The 23,170-nt window shown below is 42.2% G+C and overlaps 1 protein-coding gene across 1 annotated transcript; it reads left to right on the top strand.

Annotated features, from left to right (window-relative positions):
- The first annotated feature begins 2,314 nt into the window (after positions 1 to 2,314).
- Positions 2,315 to 22,176, top strand: LOC116885889 (zinc finger protein 25-like). Its single transcript, XM_032887212.1, has 5 exons — positions 2,315 to 2,477; positions 8,207 to 8,333; positions 12,154 to 12,249; positions 19,691 to 19,800; positions 20,539 to 22,176. Exons 1-5 carry the CDS (start codon positions 2,475 to 2,477, stop codon positions 21,907 to 21,909), a joined length of 1,707 nt encoding a protein of 568 aa, XP_032743103.1. The 5' UTR covers positions 2,315 to 2,474; the 3' UTR covers positions 21,910 to 22,176.
- Positions 22,177 to 23,170: the final 994 nt, after the last annotated feature.

Genomic DNA, 23,170 nt, shown 5'->3' with positions numbered 1-23,170 from the left:
CTTAGATCCCAAATACTACAAACCAAAAAATAAATAAAAAAATAAACAAACACCCACTCCAAAGAACAAACACAAACACTTCCGTAAAACTAAACAAAATAATCTCTCAACATGCGAAGACATCATGTTAAATCGACTAATCGTTAATACAAGGCACAGGAGCGGCTGACACACTGAGCCGCTCCGTTTTCCTTTCAGTAAAGAACTGATGATGCAGCTGCTAAAAGTGAACAGAATATCTGCTGTGGCTGAGTCAGTTGAGGGTAGGAAGGTCCTGATGTTTCCAATGATGGCATCTGTCACAGCCTGAGGGTATCCCCACCCAATTAATCTGCTCTTTCTTTTCTTGGGCATTATACGTCATGAACCTTTAGTTCCCTTCGTGTTGTATAAGTGTTTTATATTTGGGAGAGAAAACAAACCACATGGCCTTTAATGTCTCTGCACTTTTTTATTCCCACGATTTCCCTGCTTTGGGTCCTCTCACAATGGCGGAGAGGATTACACTGTGATGGATGACACAGTTCCCTGACAGAGCAGAGTGTTTATGTAGCCCGGTCTGGTAAAGTTCCAGGGTCCTGGCACCAGATAGAACTGTCCTCTGCCCTGCTAGAATCCGGAAATGTGTTGTCCCCAGTACCCTACTTTCTCGGGTTATCGAGTGGTGGTGCTACCCACATCCCTAATGCATGCCCTTACACACACTGTAGTTAAACTCTTGGGAGGCTGGCAAGATGGCTTATCATAATATACCAAACTACGCTTGAGTAGATCTGAGTTTTTGGTCTGTTGTTTTTGTTCAATCTGAGGGAGAATAGAAGTTTGTTCAAAAAGAATTCATAAGGAATTTAAGAAACCACTAGGAAGTAATCCTTAAAAGCTATTGTTTTGGGGATTGGAGTCCAACCGAATGCTCTGGGGAGCATTTTAACAATATTAATGCCTGGGTTTTAGATTCTGAATTCTGACTTCACTGGCTCCTTATTTCACTGTAAACCTTTGCTACAATGTCAGAAGTTACAACCACAAGTTCTGTGGTTTGTGATGCCTGAACTATGCCTGATATCCACGTATGCTGTGAGGCATTGTCAAACAGCTTTGCCTAGCTAAGATCAAAGAACAAATTCAAGACACACTCCCTTGTTCGGCTACATTGTTACAAGAGAAAATGTATTCTTTGCTTACACATCTGTATGAATGCCCCTTGCTTTCTTGGGATGATGACTTAATAACAGAGATTTAGTTGCTGCTTATGTTGGAAATAATAAAAAAAAAAAAGTCCTGCAAACCCCAAAAGGAGTGCTGCTGCTGCTGCTGCTTCTTCTTCTTCTTCTTTTTTTTTTTTTTTTTTTTTTTTTGTTTTTGTTTTTTTTTTTCGGAGCTTTGGGTCCCAACCCAGGGCCCTGCGCTTCCTTGGCAAACGCCTTAACCCTTAAGCTAAATCCCCAACCCCCTTTTTTTTTTTGGTCCCTTCTTCTTCTTCTTCTTCTTCTTCTTCTTCTTCTTCTTCTTCTTCTTCTTCTTCTTCTTCTTCTTCTTCTTCTTCTTCTTCTTCTTCTTCTTCTTCTTCTCCTTCTCCTTCTCCTTCTCTTCTCCTCCTCCTCCTCTCCCTTCTTCTTCTTCTTCTTCTTCCCCTCCTTCTCCTCTTCCTCTTCCTCTTCCTCTTCCTCCTCCTCCTCCTTTTCTTCTCTCTCTTCCCCCTCCTCCTCCCCCCCCTCCTCCTCCTCTCTCCCCCCTCCTCTTGTTTTGTTTTGGTTTTGAGATAGGGTTTCTTTGTGTAGCCCTGGCTATTTTGGAAGACCAGGCTGGCCATGAACTCACAGAGACAAGTAGGCCTCTGTTTGTGCTGGGATTAAAGGCCAAGGAACGGAAATATTTTGCATGTATGTGGGATGCATTATACATGTTTTCAAATATTTCCTAAGATAAGCAATGAAAAGCAAGGCAGTGTTTTTCTAAATGGTAGTTTTTACAATCAAATTCAAATGTTTGTTTTGATTTTTTTTTAGTGAATACTTAAAATTGTTCTTGAATACTTTGGACACGAACAATGTATATAGACTTATATACAATTTATAAATTTTTATATACTTCATCTACAAGGTTAAATGCAGACAAATAGGAAGGAGGATCAGTCATAGGAACCCCTGTCTTAATTTACTCGTGAAAGAAAGGCCTCTTCATTCTGGCTCCATCTACCCTAGGTTGGAACACGAACTGTCACTCAGGGTGGGACCTGAAGCGCTACCCTATCAGAGGTACTAAGCTGAAGGCTACCCAATCAGACACAGGGTCGGAGAGGAGGAGGCGGGCTTTCAGCCCTGCAGAGGTTGTTGCTAACCCCGCCATCTTACCCTCTGTGGCCGCTTTCTTCTCCCAGCTCTAAGTTCTGGATTGCACCCGGTATCTGTCGCCGCGTGACTCGTTACTGTCTGGACGCCCAGCACGAGGCGGGCGCTCACTGGAGTCCCGAAATGGTGCGTTTACCCACGGCAGCGTCCCCAGCTCCGAGCCCCGCGTCAGGGTCGCTTGCGCCCCTGCCTCCTGCACTGTGGCCAGGCTGGGCCCCCTGCTGCAGCTCGGGGGTCTTGTCGCGTCTGCTCACGGGGTACCCGCAGTGACGCCCGTGACCAGGGCGGCTACGGATGCCTCCCAGGTAGGCTGGCCGGGGCCGCGGGACCTGTGACTGCCCGAGCGTGGCCCGGAGCTTGTCTGCTGCCTCCAGATCTGGTAGGACTTTGGCCAGCATGAGGGGATGCTGCAGACTTGGTCTCTGGGCTCTCAAGGCCATTGGCCTCCCCACAGTTTTTTCTGCAGCTGCCACCCTGCCTCTTGCATCTCCACGTTTGTCCCTGGCTGCCCATGTCGCAATCTTGTGATGTAGCTCTCTCTGAACCAACCTCTATGGGAGTCTGTGAGCAGAACCTTCCCCACCCCCTTCCTCTGCTCTTACGAGCATCTCTCAACACTTTTTTTCCCACGAGACCTGTCCTTCAGTCTCTGCGTGACCTGGAGTAGGTACTTCCCCCTCCTCTCAGCTGTTTCTTTCACGCTCCCTCTGTCTTCTGCCTCTGTCTCTCAGTATTTCTAGGGACGGAATCTAGGAATTCATTCCTGGAAGGTAGTGCTCTGCCCCAAGCCTTGTTTTCCTTTCACGCTTTTAGTATTATATATTAACAGTGCATCGTAGTTACTTTCATTACACTTTATACCTGCGTGTAATGTATTTTCTTCACCCTAACCCCTATGACCCTCCCAGTCTTTTTCCTACTCCCACAGATTCCCTTACTCTTTTTCCAATGCTTCCCCTTATTCTTAGATGCCTTTTTTTTATGAACCCCGACTTTTACAGATGCATAGGAAGAGGGTTAGCTACAGGAGCATGGGCCTTACCATTGTCAGTCCTACTATACTACTGAATGAAGAGGCTATCCTCAGCCTCTCCCAAGACAACCATTAACTGCCTATACATCCTCAAGGAGAAACGGGGCCTTGTGAGCTTCTTCCCATTTTTTACAACTTCATTTTATTTACTTATTTTTATTTATTTATTTAAATCAGGGTTTGTGAGCCGCTTCCTATTTTTTCCAATATTTATTTATTTATTTATGCATGCATGCATAATTTTAACTGTAGCACAGGTTGGCTTTGAGCTTAACTGCTCTCCTCCCTGAGCTGGGAACACAGGCCAGCCTTCTGTACTATTTGACAGGAGCCCAGGTACCAGCTGTCCTCCTTCCTTCACCTCTGCCCCCACCTGCGCATTTGGGGATTGGGGGACATCCTGAACGCTTCTGTCACACAGGTATAACTCACGTAGTGCAGTGTGGTGCTGGGGGAATTAAGGTGCAGGTAGCAAAAGAGGACTAGAGTCAGAGTAGACATGAGAGACAGCGTACAGCAAGACCTGCAGGCATTAAAGGGAGGGAACTAGCCAGGTGCTTAGGAACATTAGTGGCCTCATGTACTCCCTTTTTGGAATACAGCACTAGGCTTTCCAGGTTTCCCTTGGATACTGGTGTGGTTCCTGGGTGATGGAGGAGGAGTGTTGGGAGACTCAGGGTGCAGGAAATGGGGGAGTGCACCCTAAACCCGAGCACTGCACTTCTCAGTCTCAGTCCTCTCTGTGTCTGCAAATCTGTCCCTGCATCCTTTGCTTCCTTCTGTGCCTTGTTTGTGGGATCCGTTTGTTCTTCGTATCTGATCTTTCATATAGGATCTTACACTGTAGCATAGTCTGGTCTCAAGCATGTGATGACCCTCCTGCCACAGCCTTGAGATCCTTGGGGATTTTCCCACACGATCAATCAGGTCCATCTCCTTGCCTTGTACAGCCTCCTCTCTCTGTCTCTGTGTCTTTGCTCTGCCTCAGCTTCTGAAAGAGCCCTGCTCTGGAAGGTAGTTTGGCTGACTTTGAGCCCACTCAGAAGGATTTAATGTGGGAGTCCAGAAAGAGCCATGCGTAGAAGCTTCACCTCTTCCTCTTTTTCTTCTCTAGATGTCTCAATCCATGTTCTCATAAGGTGAGACAGGAGAGGGAGACCTATCTCTAGGTTCAAATCTCACCTCGAAGCCAGGCAGCCTGGTGGTATAGGCCAGCATATATAGATTGCAAGTTTGAGGACTGTAACGTGAGTTAGTTCATGGTGGGCTTGGGCAATTTTGTGAAACCTAACCTTACAGACAAAGATACAAAGATACAAAGTTCAGTGATCTGTATGTGTGACGTGTGTGGTGGGTTCCATTCCCGACCATCTGTGGGACTTCAGAGAAGCCAGTACCCATCTTTAGATTCTGTCTTCTGGACTGATGTCACCCCCTATCTCTTGTGCGGCCATAAAAAGAGCAGCGAAAAGAACGATGAATGCTTTAGTGCATGCAGACCTTTCTCTCTGAGACCCTGAGACCAGAAGAAGGGTGCGATGTGAAGCTGTTCCCACCATAATGAGTGGAAAGCTGGTCCAGTCAGCGTCAGATGGCTGGGAGAGACGGTGCTGATGCGCTCTGGTTGCTGCGGATGCACGCGATACGAATGGTTCTGAGAGAGGAGGACCTTGTGGGAGGAGGTGGTGGAGGGAATTCTCACTCCCACATACAGCCGTGTGGGACTGCCCATGTCCCAGATGCTGCTGACAGTAGGAACACCCGTTGAAGACACACTTCTGTGACCTGGCATGATGCAATGGAAGGAAGCGAGGGTTGAGCCTGTTCTGCGTCTGTCTTTTTCTTGAGTGTTCTCCTGTTCATGAAATTTCCAGCCTCCACAACGGCCTAACGGTAGTCTCAGGAATCAAGGATGTGGTATATGGATGACCACCTCTTTTGCCTCCCCTCTTCCCTATGGGTAAACTGTTTTCCCTGATGAGCCTTTCGGTTGTGTGGGAAGCAAGCTTGAAAACCCAGAATCCTGCCTAGTACCTCCAACACCCTCTGTGTTTCTGCTAACAAATTCCTAAAATGTCCTTTTCCTTTTGCTTGTGTGAATGAATTTATAGGCACCACACGCGTGCAGTAGTCTGAAGAAGCCGGAAGAGGGCCTCAGACTCATAGGAACTGGAGTTGCAGACAGCTGGCTACTGTGTAATGCTGGTAACTAAGCTGCAGTCCTCTGCAAGAACAGTAAATGCTCCTTAACTACTGAACCACATTTCCAGCCCTATCATCTCTTTTCCATAATATTAGAGCTATTTGTTTCATGTAATATATAATTTATTGAAACAGACGTGTCTTTATTTTTTTCTCCCTGAGTCCTAGTATCTGTGGCTAGTTGAAGATTTTAATTCTGTTCATGAACATGACACATGAGAGGAGAGCTGAGGAGACTTACATGTGTTTCTCTCCTGTCTACCCTATAGACAGAAACCTCATCTGGTGACATTGTGTTGAGCTTATCACTAAGAAACAAACTGTAGTGTGATGTACCCCCAGCCCAGTATTTGTACTTCCTGGTATCAAGTGCCCATGGAAGCTGTGTCTTGATCATTTGGAATTGTCTAGTGAATACCAGCCCTTGGGTTCTCTTCTACCAGGCAATCTCATATGTATGCTCTGTACGTAGAAGGAATGTCCTGCCATCCCCTCATCTAAGGGACACTTCACTATTAGCATTCTTGGCAGTGTATGTGGCTGTGAAACCATTTCTTCACCTTTAGATTTCTCTTGCATGCATTCTAGCCGTCGTGGTGTTGGGTCATATGGAAGATCTGTGTTTACATTTTTTACAGTGCTTAAATACTACTTTGAAAAATGACTGTACCAACTTTACACATCAATGCAAGAACACTCGAGTTTCCTTTTTTGCCATGTCCCGTTGTGATCTGACCTTTGAAATCTGTCATTGCTTTGACATGATCACTCTGTTGGCTTTACTGACGCTGCAGGAAGTGTGCTCTGTGCTACATCTATCCCCTGGAGCAAATTTGTTACAATTTAGGCTGTACAAAAGCTTCTAAAAGAACTGATAACTTCTGGGACTAGACAGCAGTTTGTCTTGTCATCCTTTTCTGTATTATTGCTGGATTTTAGCCGGTTGTTTTTCTAGATCTATGGAGATTTGCGTGTGCCAGATTGCTCTGTTCATAGATCTTGGGAATTTAGCATATATTCCCACAAGTACATCCAATCTAAAGCTGAGGTATTGAGTGAGTGCAGACACTTGTATAAAATTATTAATCCCAATCTGGAGTTTCTATCCTGCCTTGATCATTCAGTTTCCTGATAAAAGACCCACAACTTTTTATTACTCACAATAAGCCTTAAACATCATACAAGCTGGGCTGATATTTATCCTTTTTGCTATTAGAATCTGTTTTCCAATTGATAAACCCAAATTACTTACTATGAATTATCTGGGCTGCTCTTAACTCCAATTGGCCAGCCCTCAGGGTCACCTTTTTATAAACTCAACCCATGATGGCTGCTCTTCCTCCTCACGGTCTTCTGTCCATGTACTCATAGTCCGTCTCCCCTAATGGCAGCTTCTCTCCACCTCTCCTCCTTCCCTTGGTCTCTCCTCCTCTAACCAGGTCACTCTAAACCCACCTACCTCCCATCCCTCCAGTAATTGGCTGTATCCAGTTTTATTTAACTAATCGTTTTAAATCAGGGAATAAAGTTTGTACAACAAAAGCTTTTAAACTGGAGAAGTCGCTTGTAGGCTTAGACCTTCTGGTATAAGACTTTTTAGCCTTATAATAGCCGTAGATCAAATCTCAACAGCAGACTCCTTCCGTGAACAGCTAGTAGTCTTGGAGGTGTCGTATGGTGAGCAGTGGAGGGGCTCTAACTCCCATCGAGGCTACCAGAGGATACTATAGCACCACCCCCTCACCCCCTTTGTTATTCTTGAGAGACAAAGTAAAACCTCAGCTACCAGTAATAGCAATAGACTTGTCGGAGATTCCCTACAGGGAGAAGCTTGGTCTTAGAATTTTAACCTCTTTTCTTTCCTGATCCGAGGTGCTGAGGCCAGAGGAAATACTTGTATTAGCATGTGAAACCATGATTTTTCTCAGCTTCCTAGAGGGGTGTGCGGGTCCATGTATTCACTATTTTCCCACCCTCTGGATGACCTCCGGAGCAGAGAATCATTTCCTCTGGTAAGGCACACGGTCCAAGTTGAGTTGTTGCGCATGTGTAAGCATTTCTGAGCTCTCGGTGTGATTGTTTCCTCAGTTGGCCAGTGTAGAGAGGGCAGGCAGGTCATTTATGCTTTTAAGACCGAAATGATACATAGAAATGCTTTCTAGGGGTTGGGGATTTAGCTCAGTGGTAGAGCGCTTGCCTAGGAAGCGCAAGGCCCTGGGTTCGGTCCCCAACTCCGAAAAAAAAAAAAGAAATGCTTTCTACTTAGTGATCTCTTTTTTTTGCCTGAGAAACTGTGTGAGCTCTAAACTCATAAAATAGGAGTACAAATCAAACATTTGTGTTATAATAATCTTATACACATTTTAAAATATTTTCTTATAATTTTACTAACTGCAAAAGATAAGATGAACTTTGCATACAGATGAAATCCATGCGCTCGTTCCTGTAACACACTAGTCGAGTGTATGCTGTTTCCATACTTAGGGAACAAAGGATAAAGTTGAGAAATCATTTAACATCTTTCATTTCCGTGTGACACTGGCAAGACACAAACCCCCAGGGAAGTGGACTCTGTTTCCGGTACTGAGGCCTGGGGCTGACGAGCAGTGTGCCGTTGCAGGGATTGGTGTCCTTTGAGGACGTAGCCGTGGACTTCACTTGGCAGGAATGGCAGGAGCTGGATGCTGCCCAGAGGACCCTCTACAGGGACGTGATGCTGGAGAACTACAGCAGCCTGGTGTCCTTGGGTGAGTCTCATTGCCTGGCAGCCCTCGGCAGTTTCCTCTTGGTCGAGAACTGCAGGAATTAATGCAGACTTTTAATGTAATACTAAGTTGTTCACATTTTAGCTGGCCTGTGTTCATGCCGTGCATATATAAAGATCTGTGTGCCTTGGGGTTACACTTAGATAATGTATGCTCATCTGATGAGGACGGCTGCTAAGTCTGCCAGCTTAGACACAACCTGTTTATGGTAGGAACATTTAAATTCTCCCTGATAGCTACTTTGAAAGCTTTAATTAATTGTTGTCAAATATATTTATTATCATCCTATAGAACATAAATTCGGTGTCCCCTACCCGTGTCCTTGGAGCAAATACCTGCTGTCTCCCCAGTCTCTATCTATGTTCTACTCTCGTAACTGCCATTTTCTCTATTTCTTCGAGGTCACCTTAAACTTGCAAATATCATGAGGGCATGTGGGATTTTGTTTTTCGTGACAGACGTAGTTCATTTATTTTGTGTCTGTCTTAATGTAGACATCATCTGTAAGAGATCATCGATTTATCCCACCTAAGACAGTATCCATCTCTTCCAGTCTGGTGAATCAGAGAGTGTATTTGTTGTAGACAGCTAAAGTGACTCTCAGACGGTAACCCTAAAAATACCACATCTTACTCAGTTTTGCCCTCTACAACACATGTACTTGGGCAGAAGGAGTCTGGATTAGAACCTGTCTTGAGGGCTTCGTCAGTGTTCTGAGGGAGTGTTAGAGGTGCCATGACCATGGCTTTGCTGTATCTTTTTATTTTGTTGCTCTATTTGGGTACCAAGCTCTCTTGTGGGTTACCAGTTACTCAGCTTTAAGATAGTGGTGGTCGTTGCAGGCTCAGAAATAATGGCAAACAGCCTCATGGTGTGCTCTCCAGCTGTGTTCTGGGACAGATGTTTCGGTTTGTGTGGCGAAGCCCAGGAAAGGATGTGAGGATGTCAGTACCTCCTCCTTTTGCTCTGTCTGTAGTGGGGTGAGGAACAGAGCTCAGGCACTGATGCATTTTCTGTGCAGATGATTTTGGATCTGGTGTGATCCCATTTGCCGATTTTGCTTTGATGCACATTTGGCAGACACCAAAATACTCTGTTTACCTCACTGTCCTGAAGTGTTTACCACACTCCTCAACCTTCCTAATGCCGTGTTAATTCGGTTCCTTATATTGTGGTGGTTCCCAATCATAAAATTAGTGTTGCTACTTCCTAACTGTAACCTTGCTACTGTTGTGACTTATAATTTAAATATTTGATATGCAGGATGTCTGATGGCCAACTCCTATGAAGGGTCCGTCTACCCACAAAGGGTAGACTATACAGTAGTTTATCGTATGTTCTAGGGGCATCATTATGTCAGGTCTTACTTTGATTTACTTTTGGGGGTTTCTTTTTCCTCGTTATGCATTTGCAGTGTCGTTTCTCAGGCTGACTTTGAATTTTTGTAGCCAAGATTCTTGTCCTTCTAATACTCTTGCTCCATCTCCTAAGTGCTGGGTGTTCAGGTGCATGCTAGCACATTCAGAACTTGATCTGTTATTTGATTTCTGTATAAGGTTTTTTTTTTTTTTTTTTTTTTTTTTTTTTCCGGAGCTGAGGACCAACCCAGGGCCTTGCGCTTGCTAGGCAAGTGCTCTACCACTGAGCTAAATCCCCAACCCCAAAAATTTATTTATTTATTATATGTAAGTACACTGTCGCTGTCTTCAGACACACCAGAAGAGGGCATCAGATCCCATTACAGATGGTTGTGAGCCACCATGTGGTTGCTGGGATTTGAACTCAGGCCCTCTGGAAGAGCAGTCAGTGCTCTTAACCTCTGAGCCATCTCTCCAGCCCCTGTATAAGGTTTTGAGAGAGAAATCTGGTGCCTTTTATCAGTCGAATAGTCCATGTTTCTCTGCAAGATGAGAACGTCTTCCCTACAATATGCTGCTTACTTCCCAGCTCCCAGAAAGCAAGGAAAGGGGGTCTGATGGGCCAGCATCCCTTTTTGGGGCATCTCCCCATGACCTCATTTCCTTCTTCTAGATTGTTCCTGCTAATGCTATCAGACTGGTAACCGTGACTTCAGCATCCAGTCCTCCAAATCCATTTCAAGTCCCCAGTATAACCCTGAATAAGTATGGTTTTGTTTGGGGCCGTCCATTCCCTTCCAGTGCGTCTGTGTCTCCTTGTGGCAGTTCCCGTGTCTCTCTAGAGTGGGGTTTGAAGGTAGATACCGAGAGCCTCACGTCTGTGCTTTCTGACCAGGATGCTTTGCTCCCTTCAGGTCTTTGGTGCTTTCACACTCTATTTAAGACATGGTTTGGTACAGCAATTTTCTGTTTATGTGGAGAAGTGCGTAGAGTTTACCACGAGGACATTATTGAGTCTGCAAACCACTTTAAAAGTGTGGGGATTGTTTCCTTCATTATTTCTTCCAATTTGTTAACCTGTAACATAGTGACCTATATTTCGTGTCTTACCCTGGGTATCCACCCACCCTGTGCATCAAGTCCTCTTCAGGGTTCGGAATATCTCCCTCTGGGGCCAGACAAAGCAGCCCTGTTGGGGAACAGATTTCACAGATAGGCAACAGCTTCAGGGATGGTCCTGCTCCAGGTGTTGGGGGACCCTCATAGAGACTGAGCTGTACATCTGCTACATATGTGCCAGGTTCTTGGTCCAGCCCATCTATGCCTTTTGGTTGGTGGTTCAGTCTCTGAGAGCTCCCAAGGGTCCAGGTTAGTTTGCTCTGTTGGTTTTTCAGTGGAGTTCAGATCCCCTTCAGGGCCTTCAGTCCTTCCCCCAGTTCTTCCATAAGATTCCTTGACCTCTGTCCAGTGTTTGGCTGTGAGTATCTGCATCTGTTCTAGTCAGCCGCTCTGATGATTTCGTGCACATATGCGATGTATTTTCAGTTTTACAGTCTGTTATCCTTGTACTGAGCACACTCTTCTTTACAGTCTCTACCTTCTCTCTCTTCTCTCCGCTGAGTTTGATTCTTTGCATGAACATGGGATGTGGTGGGTTAATTCTTGGAATGTGGGCATTTTTTTTTCTTGGTTTTCTGAGCCACAGTTTTACTATGTATCCCTTGACCTTGCTGTATAGTGTAAAATATTTTCAAACCTATAACAGTCCTGCTGTCTCAGCATATTGCATCCTGGGATCTTTCCATCTGGTACAGGGGAGGGTGTGACCTCTTTTAACTTCTCAGTGTTTGGGAATTTCAGACTCCTTGGTTAATAAGTTATACAATAGAACTGGGGACATAGCTCGGTGATAATTGATCTGCCAAGCATATTCAAGTCCGTCAATTTAACCCCTAGTATCACAAAATTAAATAAACAATAAGTAAATGATAAAATCATTGAATGTTTTAAGATTCCTTTAATTTTTTAAGGTTTTTAATTTATTCAAAATAGACTTTTCATATACTATATTCTGATTATTATTACCCCTCTCCCAACTCACTCCTCTCAGATCCTCCTGACCTCCCCACCCAAATCCACACTTTTTCTTGCTCCCTCATTAGAAAACAAGCAGGCATCTAAAAATACAAAAAAGAGAAAAATATTTAGGTAGCTCTTCTGAATGGGAATGTAAAATTGAAACTTCTCAGCATTTTTCCTTGATTACATATATTCTGTTAGTTTTTTTGACTCTTTGTTTTTTTGTGTTCTTTTTTTTTTTCCCTTTAAGCTTTTCTCTATGTAGCTCTCTTTACCCTTCATAGCACAGCTCAAATGGAGCAGTCGTGTTCCATCAGCGAAACGGACTTCTTGGGAACAGTTTATATATCATTTTCCATTTACAGGGCACTGTGTAACCAAACCGGAGTTGATCTTGAGGTTGGAGCATGGATTCCGGCCATGGAGCATCGGAGGAGACACTTCTGTCTGGAGTCTCCCAGGTCAGTGACTGAACTGGGGAAGGGAAGTCAACGTGGACGACTGCTCATAGGACATTGGTCATCTTGGACTTGAACTGTCCTCACCATTTATTTTATACAGTTTCCAAACGAGGATCTTTGTGTCAGTTTGTGTCCTTTGTTGTTGTTGAAGTCAGTTTTCCTAAATTTACTTTAAAAAAAAAATCATCTTTGTTCTCTTAGATTTTTTGTCATTGCTTTGAGATGGGGTCTAATATAACCTAGACTGCCCTGCAGCTTGCTACATAGGCAAGACGGAGCTCAAACTCTGCGTTTTCCTCCACCTCCCACTATCAGGATGTGTCGTCATACTTGGCCTTGTCTGTAGATTTGTTAGTTAGATACTTTGCCCAAATGTTTTATCTGAATTCTTAATTGTAATATTGAAGATTCCTTAGTTTAGGGCGTGGTCTTGATCTGGAAGTTTAATAGCAATAATTAACACTCAGATGCATCTCCTCTTGAAGGGGCTTACAGTCAGCGAGGGGAGAGCGACACAGTCATATAACGTACCACAGAGAGGTGAAGGACACCAAGAGTATTAACCCAGAGAAAGGCAAAAGAGCAGATGGGGTTTTATTTTAAGAAAGGCATAAAGACACTGTTGAGGAAATACTCATTTATTTTATTTTAGTGTTGTGATTATTCTTTTTAAAAACTTTGAACTAGCTGTGTGGTGGTGGTGGTGGTGGTAGCACAAACCTTTGATCCCAGCACTCAGGAGGCAGAAGCAGGCAGGTCTCTCTTGAGTTTGAGGACAGCCTGGTCTACAGAGTGAGTTCTAGGATAGCCAGGGCTACACAGAGAAACCCTGTGTTGAAAGAAAGACAGAGAGGTGGAAGGGGGGGAGTGGGAGGGGAAAGGAGGGAGGGGAAGTTAGAATGGGGAATTGGTAGCCTAAAAACTATCAACTGAATTTTTTTTTTAATTAGAAAAGAAAGTACTGGAAGTTTAAGGATGGGATTGCAGATAAGTTTTTTTCTATGCTAGTACATGAATGCCCAATGTCATTGTCACAAATGAGAGAATGTTTTCCAAGGAGAGCAAGAGAGAAAGAACATTTGGGATCAAGAGGTGACAGGGCAGTATGCCCTAGAACAGAAAAGCTATTGAGGAAAGTATACACGTGTCACAACATCTATCCACAAATCCCAAGTAGTAATGAGCTGAATGCTACGACTAGGTAATGACATAATGTACAAAGTGCTCTGCTCTGGTCAAGTGGCATTCTTTGTCGTGGAAGAAACCTGTGACACTGGCAAGTGTTAATAGAGAGCAGTAACTTCTGTGACAGTGTCTTGTATATTCTGGCTTAATAGATTGAAAAATAAACTAATTGCATTTATCCACATTTATCCGCATTATCCAGAGGCTATCCACGCTGGGGACGTGTATAGTTAAGATCAGTCAGAAACTCAGGAAACTGGGAACATACTGGCAGTTTCATTGTGAGTACAGGGAGTGGCCATGGAAGCTTACATGGTGAGATGCAGGCTCCCTGAGAAAGGAGCATGGAGTATTAAGTATGGAGTCTCACGTTTCTGGTGAGGATATGCCCGTTCCTCATAAACATTGTCAGAGTGTAAGAAGAGTGGGCCCAGTGTCAGCCAGTTGCTTGGTTTCTATACTATTTTCCATCTCAGTTTACTGTACCTTAGGACTAAAGGATTTGAGCCTAGGGACAAGAATTCTCTAGGCTTTCACAGCTGTCTTCCAACTAGAATGTGCCCATTGGGTTCCAAAGGACCTGAGAAGCCCAGAGTCTCCTTAACCTTCTTTCTGCCCTAGTCTAACACTCTAAAGACACCCATGTCTTTTTGTTTTGATCAGTGAGTGCAGAAATACTGAAGTTTCTGAAGGAATAGTATTACCATACTGGCTGACACCCTCATAAGCCTAAGTTTTACTGTCATAAATGGTCTGCATACTGATAGTTTTACATCAGTTTAAAATTTTTAAAATATTATTGCTATATCTGGTTTGTTCTGTTGTTGCTCTTTGAGCATTTTGATTTCTCTCTGTGCGGTGTCAGGAGTTGAAGCCACAGGTGAGCGCGGCTGAGAGCACCCTTTTTTGTAAGATGAGGGGTGATTTCCATCCCCATTCTTACAAAGTGACAATTGAGGACAAAAAAAAAAAATCCTAATATATATGGCAGCAATCAGGCAAATAGTGCTACATATTGGAAAATCTAGGACATCTTCAATAATCTCAATTCTTAGGATTTTAGAAATAGTGAAGTATTAGGCATAAAATGCAAAAGCGTGGTTTTAGTAATGATCCTTACAATAAAATAGTAGTCGAATAAACAGGTTCGGCAAACAGGGATAATTATAGAAAATACAAACTAAAAGAACAGGACCAAGAAGCTCAGTAAGTACAGCGTTCATTAGAGAGCAGCGTTCCCTGGAGTAGACTGTAGGAAAAAATATGAGAATGAAGATAAGGTTGAGCAATTATTTTAGTGAGAGAACCAGATAGGAAAGTGAAGAAGAATCATGACTGCAACACTTAATCCCCAGGGCCATGGTAAAGAGGAAATACAAAGTAGACTAAAGACACAGAAAGTATACTCCATGGACTGCAGCTTAAAATAGCATAAACCCATGGAAAGAACAAAAAAGCAAAACCAGAAAACATACACCGAGGGACTCAGCCGTTCAGAAGCTGGTCACGGTTGTAGTTAACATGCAGAGTACAGAATAGAGAAAGACAGCTTACAGCATAAGAGGCAAGGACTCAGGTACTAGGATAGCAAGTCCCTTTAGTCTTGTGAGCTTTTAACCGAGTCCCTGATACCAGAAAGCATGGACTCCTAAATTTTTAAGCTCTGAAACAAATTAATTGCCAACTAAGTTACCTTTTTCCAGCAGTGTTACCCTGTAAACTGTAAGATAAGTGAAGAACTACAGATCTTTCTTCATGAATATAAAACACGTCGCACTGAATATTAACGGGAATACCATGAATACTTCAAGAAACGTTGCACAGGAACCAAAAAGGCGAATGTAATCATAGTTTGAGTGATGGCTCAAGGGTTAAGTGCACTGACTGCTCTTTCAGAGGGCCCGGGTTCAATTCCTAGCAATTGATGCGTTCTTCTAGCCTCTGCAGATACTGCATGCCTATGGTACATAGACAAAGCACCTGTGATGGTTTGTATATACTTGGCCAAGGGGAGTGGCACATCAGGAGGTGTGGCCTTGTTGGAGGAAGTGTGTCATCGTGGGCATGAGCTTTAATACCTTCTAGTTGCCTGGAAGTCAATATTCTGCTAGCATCCTTCAGATGAAAATGTAGAACTCCCAGCTCCTCCTGCACCATGCCTGCCTGGATGCTGCCATGGTCCCATCTTGATGATAATGGACTGAAACTCTGAACCTGTAAGCCAGCCCCAATTAAATGTTGTCCTTATTAGAGTTGCCTTGGTCATGGTATCTGTTCACAGACAGCAGTGAAACCCTAACTAGGACAGCACCCAAACACATAAAATAAAAGTAAATCAAATCTCAGAAAAAAATCAAAACAATGGGTGCAGCCAAGAGCCTTGGAAAGAATTATACTTCACTAATAAAAACATCGGAATGAAGGAAAGTGCTAGACATTATTAACTCAGTAAACTAGCAGACCTCTAAGATGGAGAAATAAAAGTTTAATAATTGTTCTTTAATAAGACTAATTGTAACTGAGTTTTCCAACTCATAGCTGAACACTGACAGCCTAGATTTAAAGAAAAACACTTCCAGCTCCTGCTAAAATGTGAGCTTATAATACTGGTGAAGACGGACTCGGAAAAAGGAAAAATGCTTTGGAGCAAACAGAGTATGAACTCAACAGTAGCCATACTTACATTAGTCAAACCATAGTGTATGCCAGAGTAAACCAGAAGTTTCTTACACATGAAATATTGGACTAGTGCATTATGATGACCACTAATAAAAGAGAATCTATCCAAATTAATAAGATTGATGAAATGGACTATTTCAACAGACATTTTTTGAGATTAAAAAAGACTTGTTGGGAATATTTTTAGAGTGTGTATTTTGGGGTTAGAGAATAGAAAAATTGAATAGATATTTATTTGTGTATATGTATGACCTATCAAAATTCTACAAAATGCCTATACTACATTAATCAATAAGAAGCGCTGCCATTGAGGCAACAATAGGGCGCCACAACTAATCAAAGCCCCTTGTAAAATCTCTTTGACTAGTTCATCTACCAGTCAGGTATAAAAGTGTCTCTGCTCATCAGACTCATTCATAAAATGGAAAAGGAATATGGGAGTTTTCAAAACTTGCTATATAACCAGTAGTAGAAAGATAGCAGAAGAAGGCAGGGATATGAGAACAAAATATACATGTAAAAAACTTCAGTAAAATATCAGAATTCTTTAAAACAATTCCAGAGATGCCAGGTAGTTTAATTTATGGGAAACATTATATGTGGCGTGCACATAATTAGAGTTTGGAACATACACGCTCATTTCATTTGACTATCTGATAGAATTTGGCATCTCTTCAAAGTTAAAACTTCTTCAAGTGGCCAACAAAAGGAAGATGCCAGCATAATATCACAGTCTAGGCAACTGTATGCTGAATGTAGAAAAGGAGAAAACATTTCATCTAAATAACAACACAAATCGTAGTCTCCTTTCCCTCTCGTTTGCATTGTTTTGAGAATTTCATATTTGCACAAACGATGTGAGCTTCCTTTCCTTTCCTTCCATCCAACCCCTTTCGTATCCTACTATCACATCTCCCTCCCACATTCATGCGCTCTACTTCTTAACCCACTGAATCCACTTTGAGCTACCAGTGTGTGTGAGGGCATAGGGCTGTTCATGGAGCTTGGGTACCCTCTTGGGGGCCACATCCCTGTAGAAACCTCAACTCTCCATCACCTAGTAGCTGTCAGTTACCAGTTGCTTCTTAGTTATTAATGGGACTTTATCAGTCCCTTCTTCATGTATGTTGGGATTTTGGTTAGCTTTATCCTGCAAAGGCTTTACACATATCGTCCTAGCTATTGTGAATTCATGTGCATAGTGGCGTTGTCTTGACCTGAAAATGCTGTTGAAGAAAATCATCTACCACTTCTGTCCCTGCAGTCTTTTGATGATCCCTGACCTTTGGGAGGAAAGTGTGCCAAAGATATCTCATTTAGGATTGGGCACTTTGACAAATGAAGAGGGAAAGCTGCAGGTGTGTATAAAGATAAGCACTTAGGGGGCTAATTTAATACTATAGCTATGTAGAAAAAAGCTTGAGGTAGCTTGTGCCTGACAGTGTGACGTATCCACCCACAGGTTCTCGACCCAGTTACAAAGCAAGAGTTCTATCTCATGGAGTGAGCCTTAACTCCGAGGAGAGTGGTTGGTTATTCCTATTTATTTCATGCCACTATTGTGAAACTAGGTATATCTTGTTGGGCCAGTTATTATTGTAGCTTTCAGGGTTCACAGCTGGCGAAGAATGTTGATAACTTTCTTCTTTTAGTATTGTGATCGCGCTTCCCAGCACTACAAGAGCTAGCCAGTAGGCATGAAGCTTCCAGATCAGTGTCAGGTTGATTTTCCATGTTCTTTCTATAACTGCAGTTTAAGGTTTCTTAAGAAATGGGGTCTTACCATCAAGTTCTGGAGGGTAACTAAGAACAATAGCAATATTGTTTAATGTTGGTGCAGCGGTGGTCTTGGGGATTACACTGTCAATACCTTGAAAATAGATTACCCCAAAGCACTGAACATTTTGTTCAATAGTCTATGGCATCTGGGGCATTGTATTTCTCCCCCTATAATGTGTCTCCATTCTATCTATCTCTATATCTGTCTGTCTGTCTATCGATCATCTTTCTTTTCCTTCCTTCCTTCCTTCCTTCCTTCCTTCCTTCCTCCCTCCCCTTCCTTCCTTCCTTCCTTTCTTTCTTTCTTTCTTCCTTTCTTTCTTTCCTTCCTTCCTTCCTTCCTTCTTTCTTTCTTTCTTTCTTTCTTTCTTTCTTTCTTTCTTTCTTTCTTTCTTTCTTTCTTTCTTTCTTACCTTTCTCTTAGAACCTTCCAAAGTAGGTTTCATGTTAAAGAAAGGCTTTTTAGTGTTAGTTATCCCATCCTGTGTACCTCCTCCTCTGCCCTCACCCCACCTCTCTGAACCCTACCTGCACCATTATTCCCCTTTACTCCTTTATAACATTTGTGTTATATCCCCCATTCTTTATCTCTCCCCTCTTTTTTTCCCCCTGACTTCTATAGGTCCTCCTATTTAAGCACACACATCTAAAGACTCAAAGCTAGGATCCACATATGAGAGAGAACTTAGGTCATTTTTCAGGATCCCGATTATCTTTCATTGAATAATCTATTTCTAGCTTATTTATGTACCTGTAAAGTTCATAATTTAACTTTTATTTATAATATAAAAATTTTATGTATAAATAAATATATATATCATATTTTACTTATTTATTTATTTATTAGATAATGGACATCTATGCTCATTTCAGTTTCCTAGCTTTGAACAGTAATGCATGTGCATGTTAATCATTACTGACTGCAATTAGAAGCTTTTTAGATCAAGTTTGAGAGCAGTGTAAACTGTAGATAGAAACATAGCTGTTTAGAAGACAGCTTGATAGTATGAACATTCAAAAGACAAAGTAGGTTCTTCCTTAAGGACTCTGACTTCTCAGAGTTTGAATAAATTATGTCCAAAATTTTGTACAATTAGTATGTACTTAAAGACACCTTAAAAAGTGTACTTGACATTTTTTTATGTACAGGCACATACCAATCCAGAATTGCAACATGATCGTTTCTTAGCATTTATTTTTAATAAAATGGTTTATTTTCAAAATGTATCTTTGTCCAAGAAGCAAAGAGATATATTGAACAAAAGATGGATTACAGGGAGCTTCTGATCACACTGTCCTCTAGTGTGAGGTAAGGGTATGCAATGACCAATGGAAGACAGACAGACCCTGCTGTGGCTTTTCAGGGCAAAGGAATCAAATTTATAATAAATGTATAATAATCCTTTAATGAACCTACATTCTTGCTCATAAAACAGAATATGAAGCCTGTGTCGTGTGGGTAGCTAGTGAAAGAAAATCTCCCCACCTCACATGGGAGAGGTGTGATGTCAGATGCAGTGTGTACAATTAAGGTAATAGAGGACCAGAGTTCAGGTTAACAACAGAGTACAAACAAGTGTGCCAGAAACAGTGGCTGAAAGTAGGTCAGTAACTTCTTTCCATTTATTTCTCAAGAATAAAAGCAGTGAAGGAACATGACTTAGGACTGCTTTGCCTGTTTGTGTAAAATTTCCCTCAGTAAGTTGAAGAATCATGAAGAAACTTCACAATTGTATTTGAACTGAATAAATACTATATTGGATTTATGGATAGTAATGGGTTTTTAATATCGTTTCAGGTGTTCTTGAAGTGTATACTCCAGATGAGAGTTGCCCGGAAAATCCAGAGAGTCATATGTGGCCAGTGGGAAGCATCAGCAGAAATCTTTCAAATAAAGAGATGATTGAAGTAGGTAAAATGTGACCGTAAACATAGCCTTCACAATTTGATTATGGACATAAGGAGAATTGCTAATAAATATTTTTTAAGGACGCTACCCTGTGGCAGAATGTGTCTGTAGTGAGCCTAATGTGATGCCAACTAGTGACAAACCTGATAGTACAACTGATAAACCCCTCTGGCACCCTGAGCATCTTTTTCTCCCCAACATGGTTGAAAGTTCACATTATGATATTCATAATATTTGACTGGGGATATACAGCTACACAAAGACAGTGTTACTGATATCTAAAAAGTTTTATATTTAAGAAACCTCTAGTTTCATGGATTGGAAATCTTTTTCTGTTTGTGTAAAGTTAACTATGCAAAACATATGTCATGTAAGGAAAATGTTTCATATAGCCAGACTCAGAACAGAACATGGCAAAGTATGGGGCTAAGAGATAGCTGTTAGGTTCACAGCACACGTTGTGTGGCTCTTAACCAGCTGGTAACTCCAACTCCAGGATAATAAGACACCTCTGGCCTCTGTGGACACCTGCACCTGAACGCACATACCCCTACATGTATGCCTAATTTAAAATGGTAGAAAGAAATTAACCTTATTTTAAGTGACCAGGGAAAATTGTGAGTGTACTTTGTGTAAAACTTTTAAGATGTTATTATCCTCACAGAACATTATCGGTAAGTACATGCTAGAAAAAAGGCCGATTAATACAAAACCCTGACAGCTTCTTTTGTCTTAAGGCAGAAATGAAGGTTCAACTGGAACTTTACCGAGGTACAAAACCCTATGAATGTAAACCGTGTATGAAAATGGTTAGCCTGCCATTGCAGCGCAACGAGCAGCATGCCTACTATGCACGTGTGAAACCCTACGAATGGAAGGAGTGTCAGAAAGCCTTCTGTTACAAGTCAGCGCTAACTCAACACCAGAGACCTCGTACAAGATTGAAGATCTATCAGTGTACAGAATGCAGGAAAGCTTTCCCCTCTAAGTCAGAACTCACTGTGCATCATAGAATTCATACCGGTGAGAAGCCCCATGAGTGTGACGAATGTGGTAAAGCTTTCTATCGTAAGTCAACCCTTACCGTACATCAGAAGACTCATAGAGGTGAGAAACCTTATGAATGTAAGGAGTGTTGCAAAGCTTTCTATTATAAGTCAACCCTCACTGAACATCAGCGAATTCATACCGGCGAGAAGCCTTATGTGTGTAAAGACTGTGGCAAAGCTTTCTTCTACAAGTCAAACTTAACTCGCCATCATAGAACTCACACAGGTGAGAAGCCTTATGAATGTGAAGAGTGCAGGAAAGGTTTTTCCTCCAAGTCAGAGCTCACTTCACATCATAGAACTCATACCGGTGAGAAGCCCTATCAGTGTGAAGAGTGTGGTAAAGCTTTTTACTGCAAGTCAACCCTCCGTGTACACCAAAAAATACATACAGGCGAAAAGCCCTATGAGTGTAAGGAATGTCAGAAATCTTTCTATTATAAGTCAACTCTTACTGAACATCAGAGAACTCATACAGGCGAGAAGCCCTACGAATGTAAAGACTGTGGCAAAGCTTTCTTCTACAAGTCACAGTTAACGCGCCATCATCGGATTCATACAGGTGAGAAGCCTTATGAATGTGAAGAGTGCAGGAAAGCGTTCTCCTCCAAGTCAGAGCTCACTGCTCATCATAGAACTCATACCGGTGAGAAGCCCTATGAATGTGAAGAATGTGGCAAATGTTTCTGTCGCAAGTCACACTTAACTCTTCACCATAGAATCCATACAGGTGAGAAGCCCTATGAATGTAAAGATTGCAGAAAAGCTTTTTTCTGCAAGTCAGGACTTGCCCGACATCTGGGTACTCATACACATGGTACTAATACAAAGAATAGAGAAAAGCATTTTCCTGCAACTCAGAGCTCAGTGAATATCAGAAATGATACACAAGTTCGAAACCCTGTGGCTATAAAGAATGAAGAAAAACACTCTACTATAAATCAGTCCTCAGTCCATATGATGGACTTCTTAGAGTTGAGAAGTCCTATAGATGTACATAATGCAGGGAAACTTGCCTTCTTAACTCATACCTCATTCAATATGAATGAACTTAGGTGAGACACACAGAGAAGGCTGGAAAGTGCAGTCAACCAGGATCACTTGACATCAGAGAATGCCTGTAGAAGGATTACAGCAAAGAACTGCCACAAGGGAGACCTCTCAACATCAGAAGAACATTTTGTCTGGAAAGAACACAGGAAAGCTCTACCACAGTTGTCTCAATGCAAGCAACTCAAACATGGAAAGAAGCTTATGAATTAAAAGCCAAAAGTTTGAATTTATGCAATGATGAACCCCGAGAATCTATAACAATCAAAAACATTTTCCAGTGTAGACTAGTATCTATGTACTAACTTTGAAAAACAAACATTTAAAAGACCCTTTTAAAGAACATAGAAAAACTTTGATAAGTCAGATCACATTCTACATCAAAAAAGTCATACAGGTGAGAGACTATGTACAAATCAATTTTTCATTCCATTTCATTGAGACATAGATATTCAAGATTAGGGACATCATATCCTCTCCAATTCTGGGTGGGCCTAGAGTGTTTAAGGGCATGTATAGAAATGTGATGTTTTGAAGTGGTGTTAAGGTATCTTGGAAATGACTGATTCTGTATCTGGTAGGAGGTACTGGCTTATTTTGTAGGACTGCTAAAGTCACTGGTAATCTGTGTTTTCTCATTCTCATTTGCAAGAGAAAATGTGGTAAACCTTCTGATAAAGTCATTTTAATCTGACAGTCAATGGCATAGGAGGTCCAGAAATTAACAGTGGTTATTTCCTGATCTCAGAGAAGTGACGATTGAGAATGGTAACATTTATATCAAATTAGTAGCACAGGAGAGTTCAAGGTACTTGGGGTTTTATGCCACACTTTGCAGATACAGAAGGGAATCCAGACCAGTGCCTAAGATAACAAACCAAGTGAGTGTCAGAGCCAGGACCAAATATCCTATCTCAGCTCAGTGTTGCTTGCATCAACCCTGCACCATTTTACTTGACCAGTTTATACAGCTTGCTGTTGGTAGATGAAGGGAGGAGAGTCTTCATTATCATTTTCCAACTCTGGCAGAAGAGAATCTAAATAATATTGTCATGAGGGACTGTGTTTTAAGCCAAGCAATAGCCATCTCAGGGAATTCAGCTGAGTCCCCTTGCAAAAGCTCATCCCAACTGGGCTTATTGATGGTTTCTACTCTCTTCTCCTCCCAGCATCCAACTGCTCCCTACCAACTGGCAGTTCTGCAGACTGCCTAGAGGAAGATTTAAAGTGAGTGCCAGGGAAGACTAGGGAAGGGGTCACATCCTCCATC

The sequence above is a fragment of the Rattus rattus genome, chromosome 16, assembly GCF_011064425.1.
Source record: "Rattus rattus isolate New Zealand chromosome 16, Rrattus_CSIRO_v1, whole genome shotgun sequence".
Classification (NCBI taxonomy): Eukaryota; Metazoa; Chordata; class Mammalia; order Rodentia; family Muridae; genus Rattus; species Rattus rattus.
Note: the sequence above shows the minus strand (reverse complement) of the source record. Positions and strands in the feature narration are given on the sequence as shown.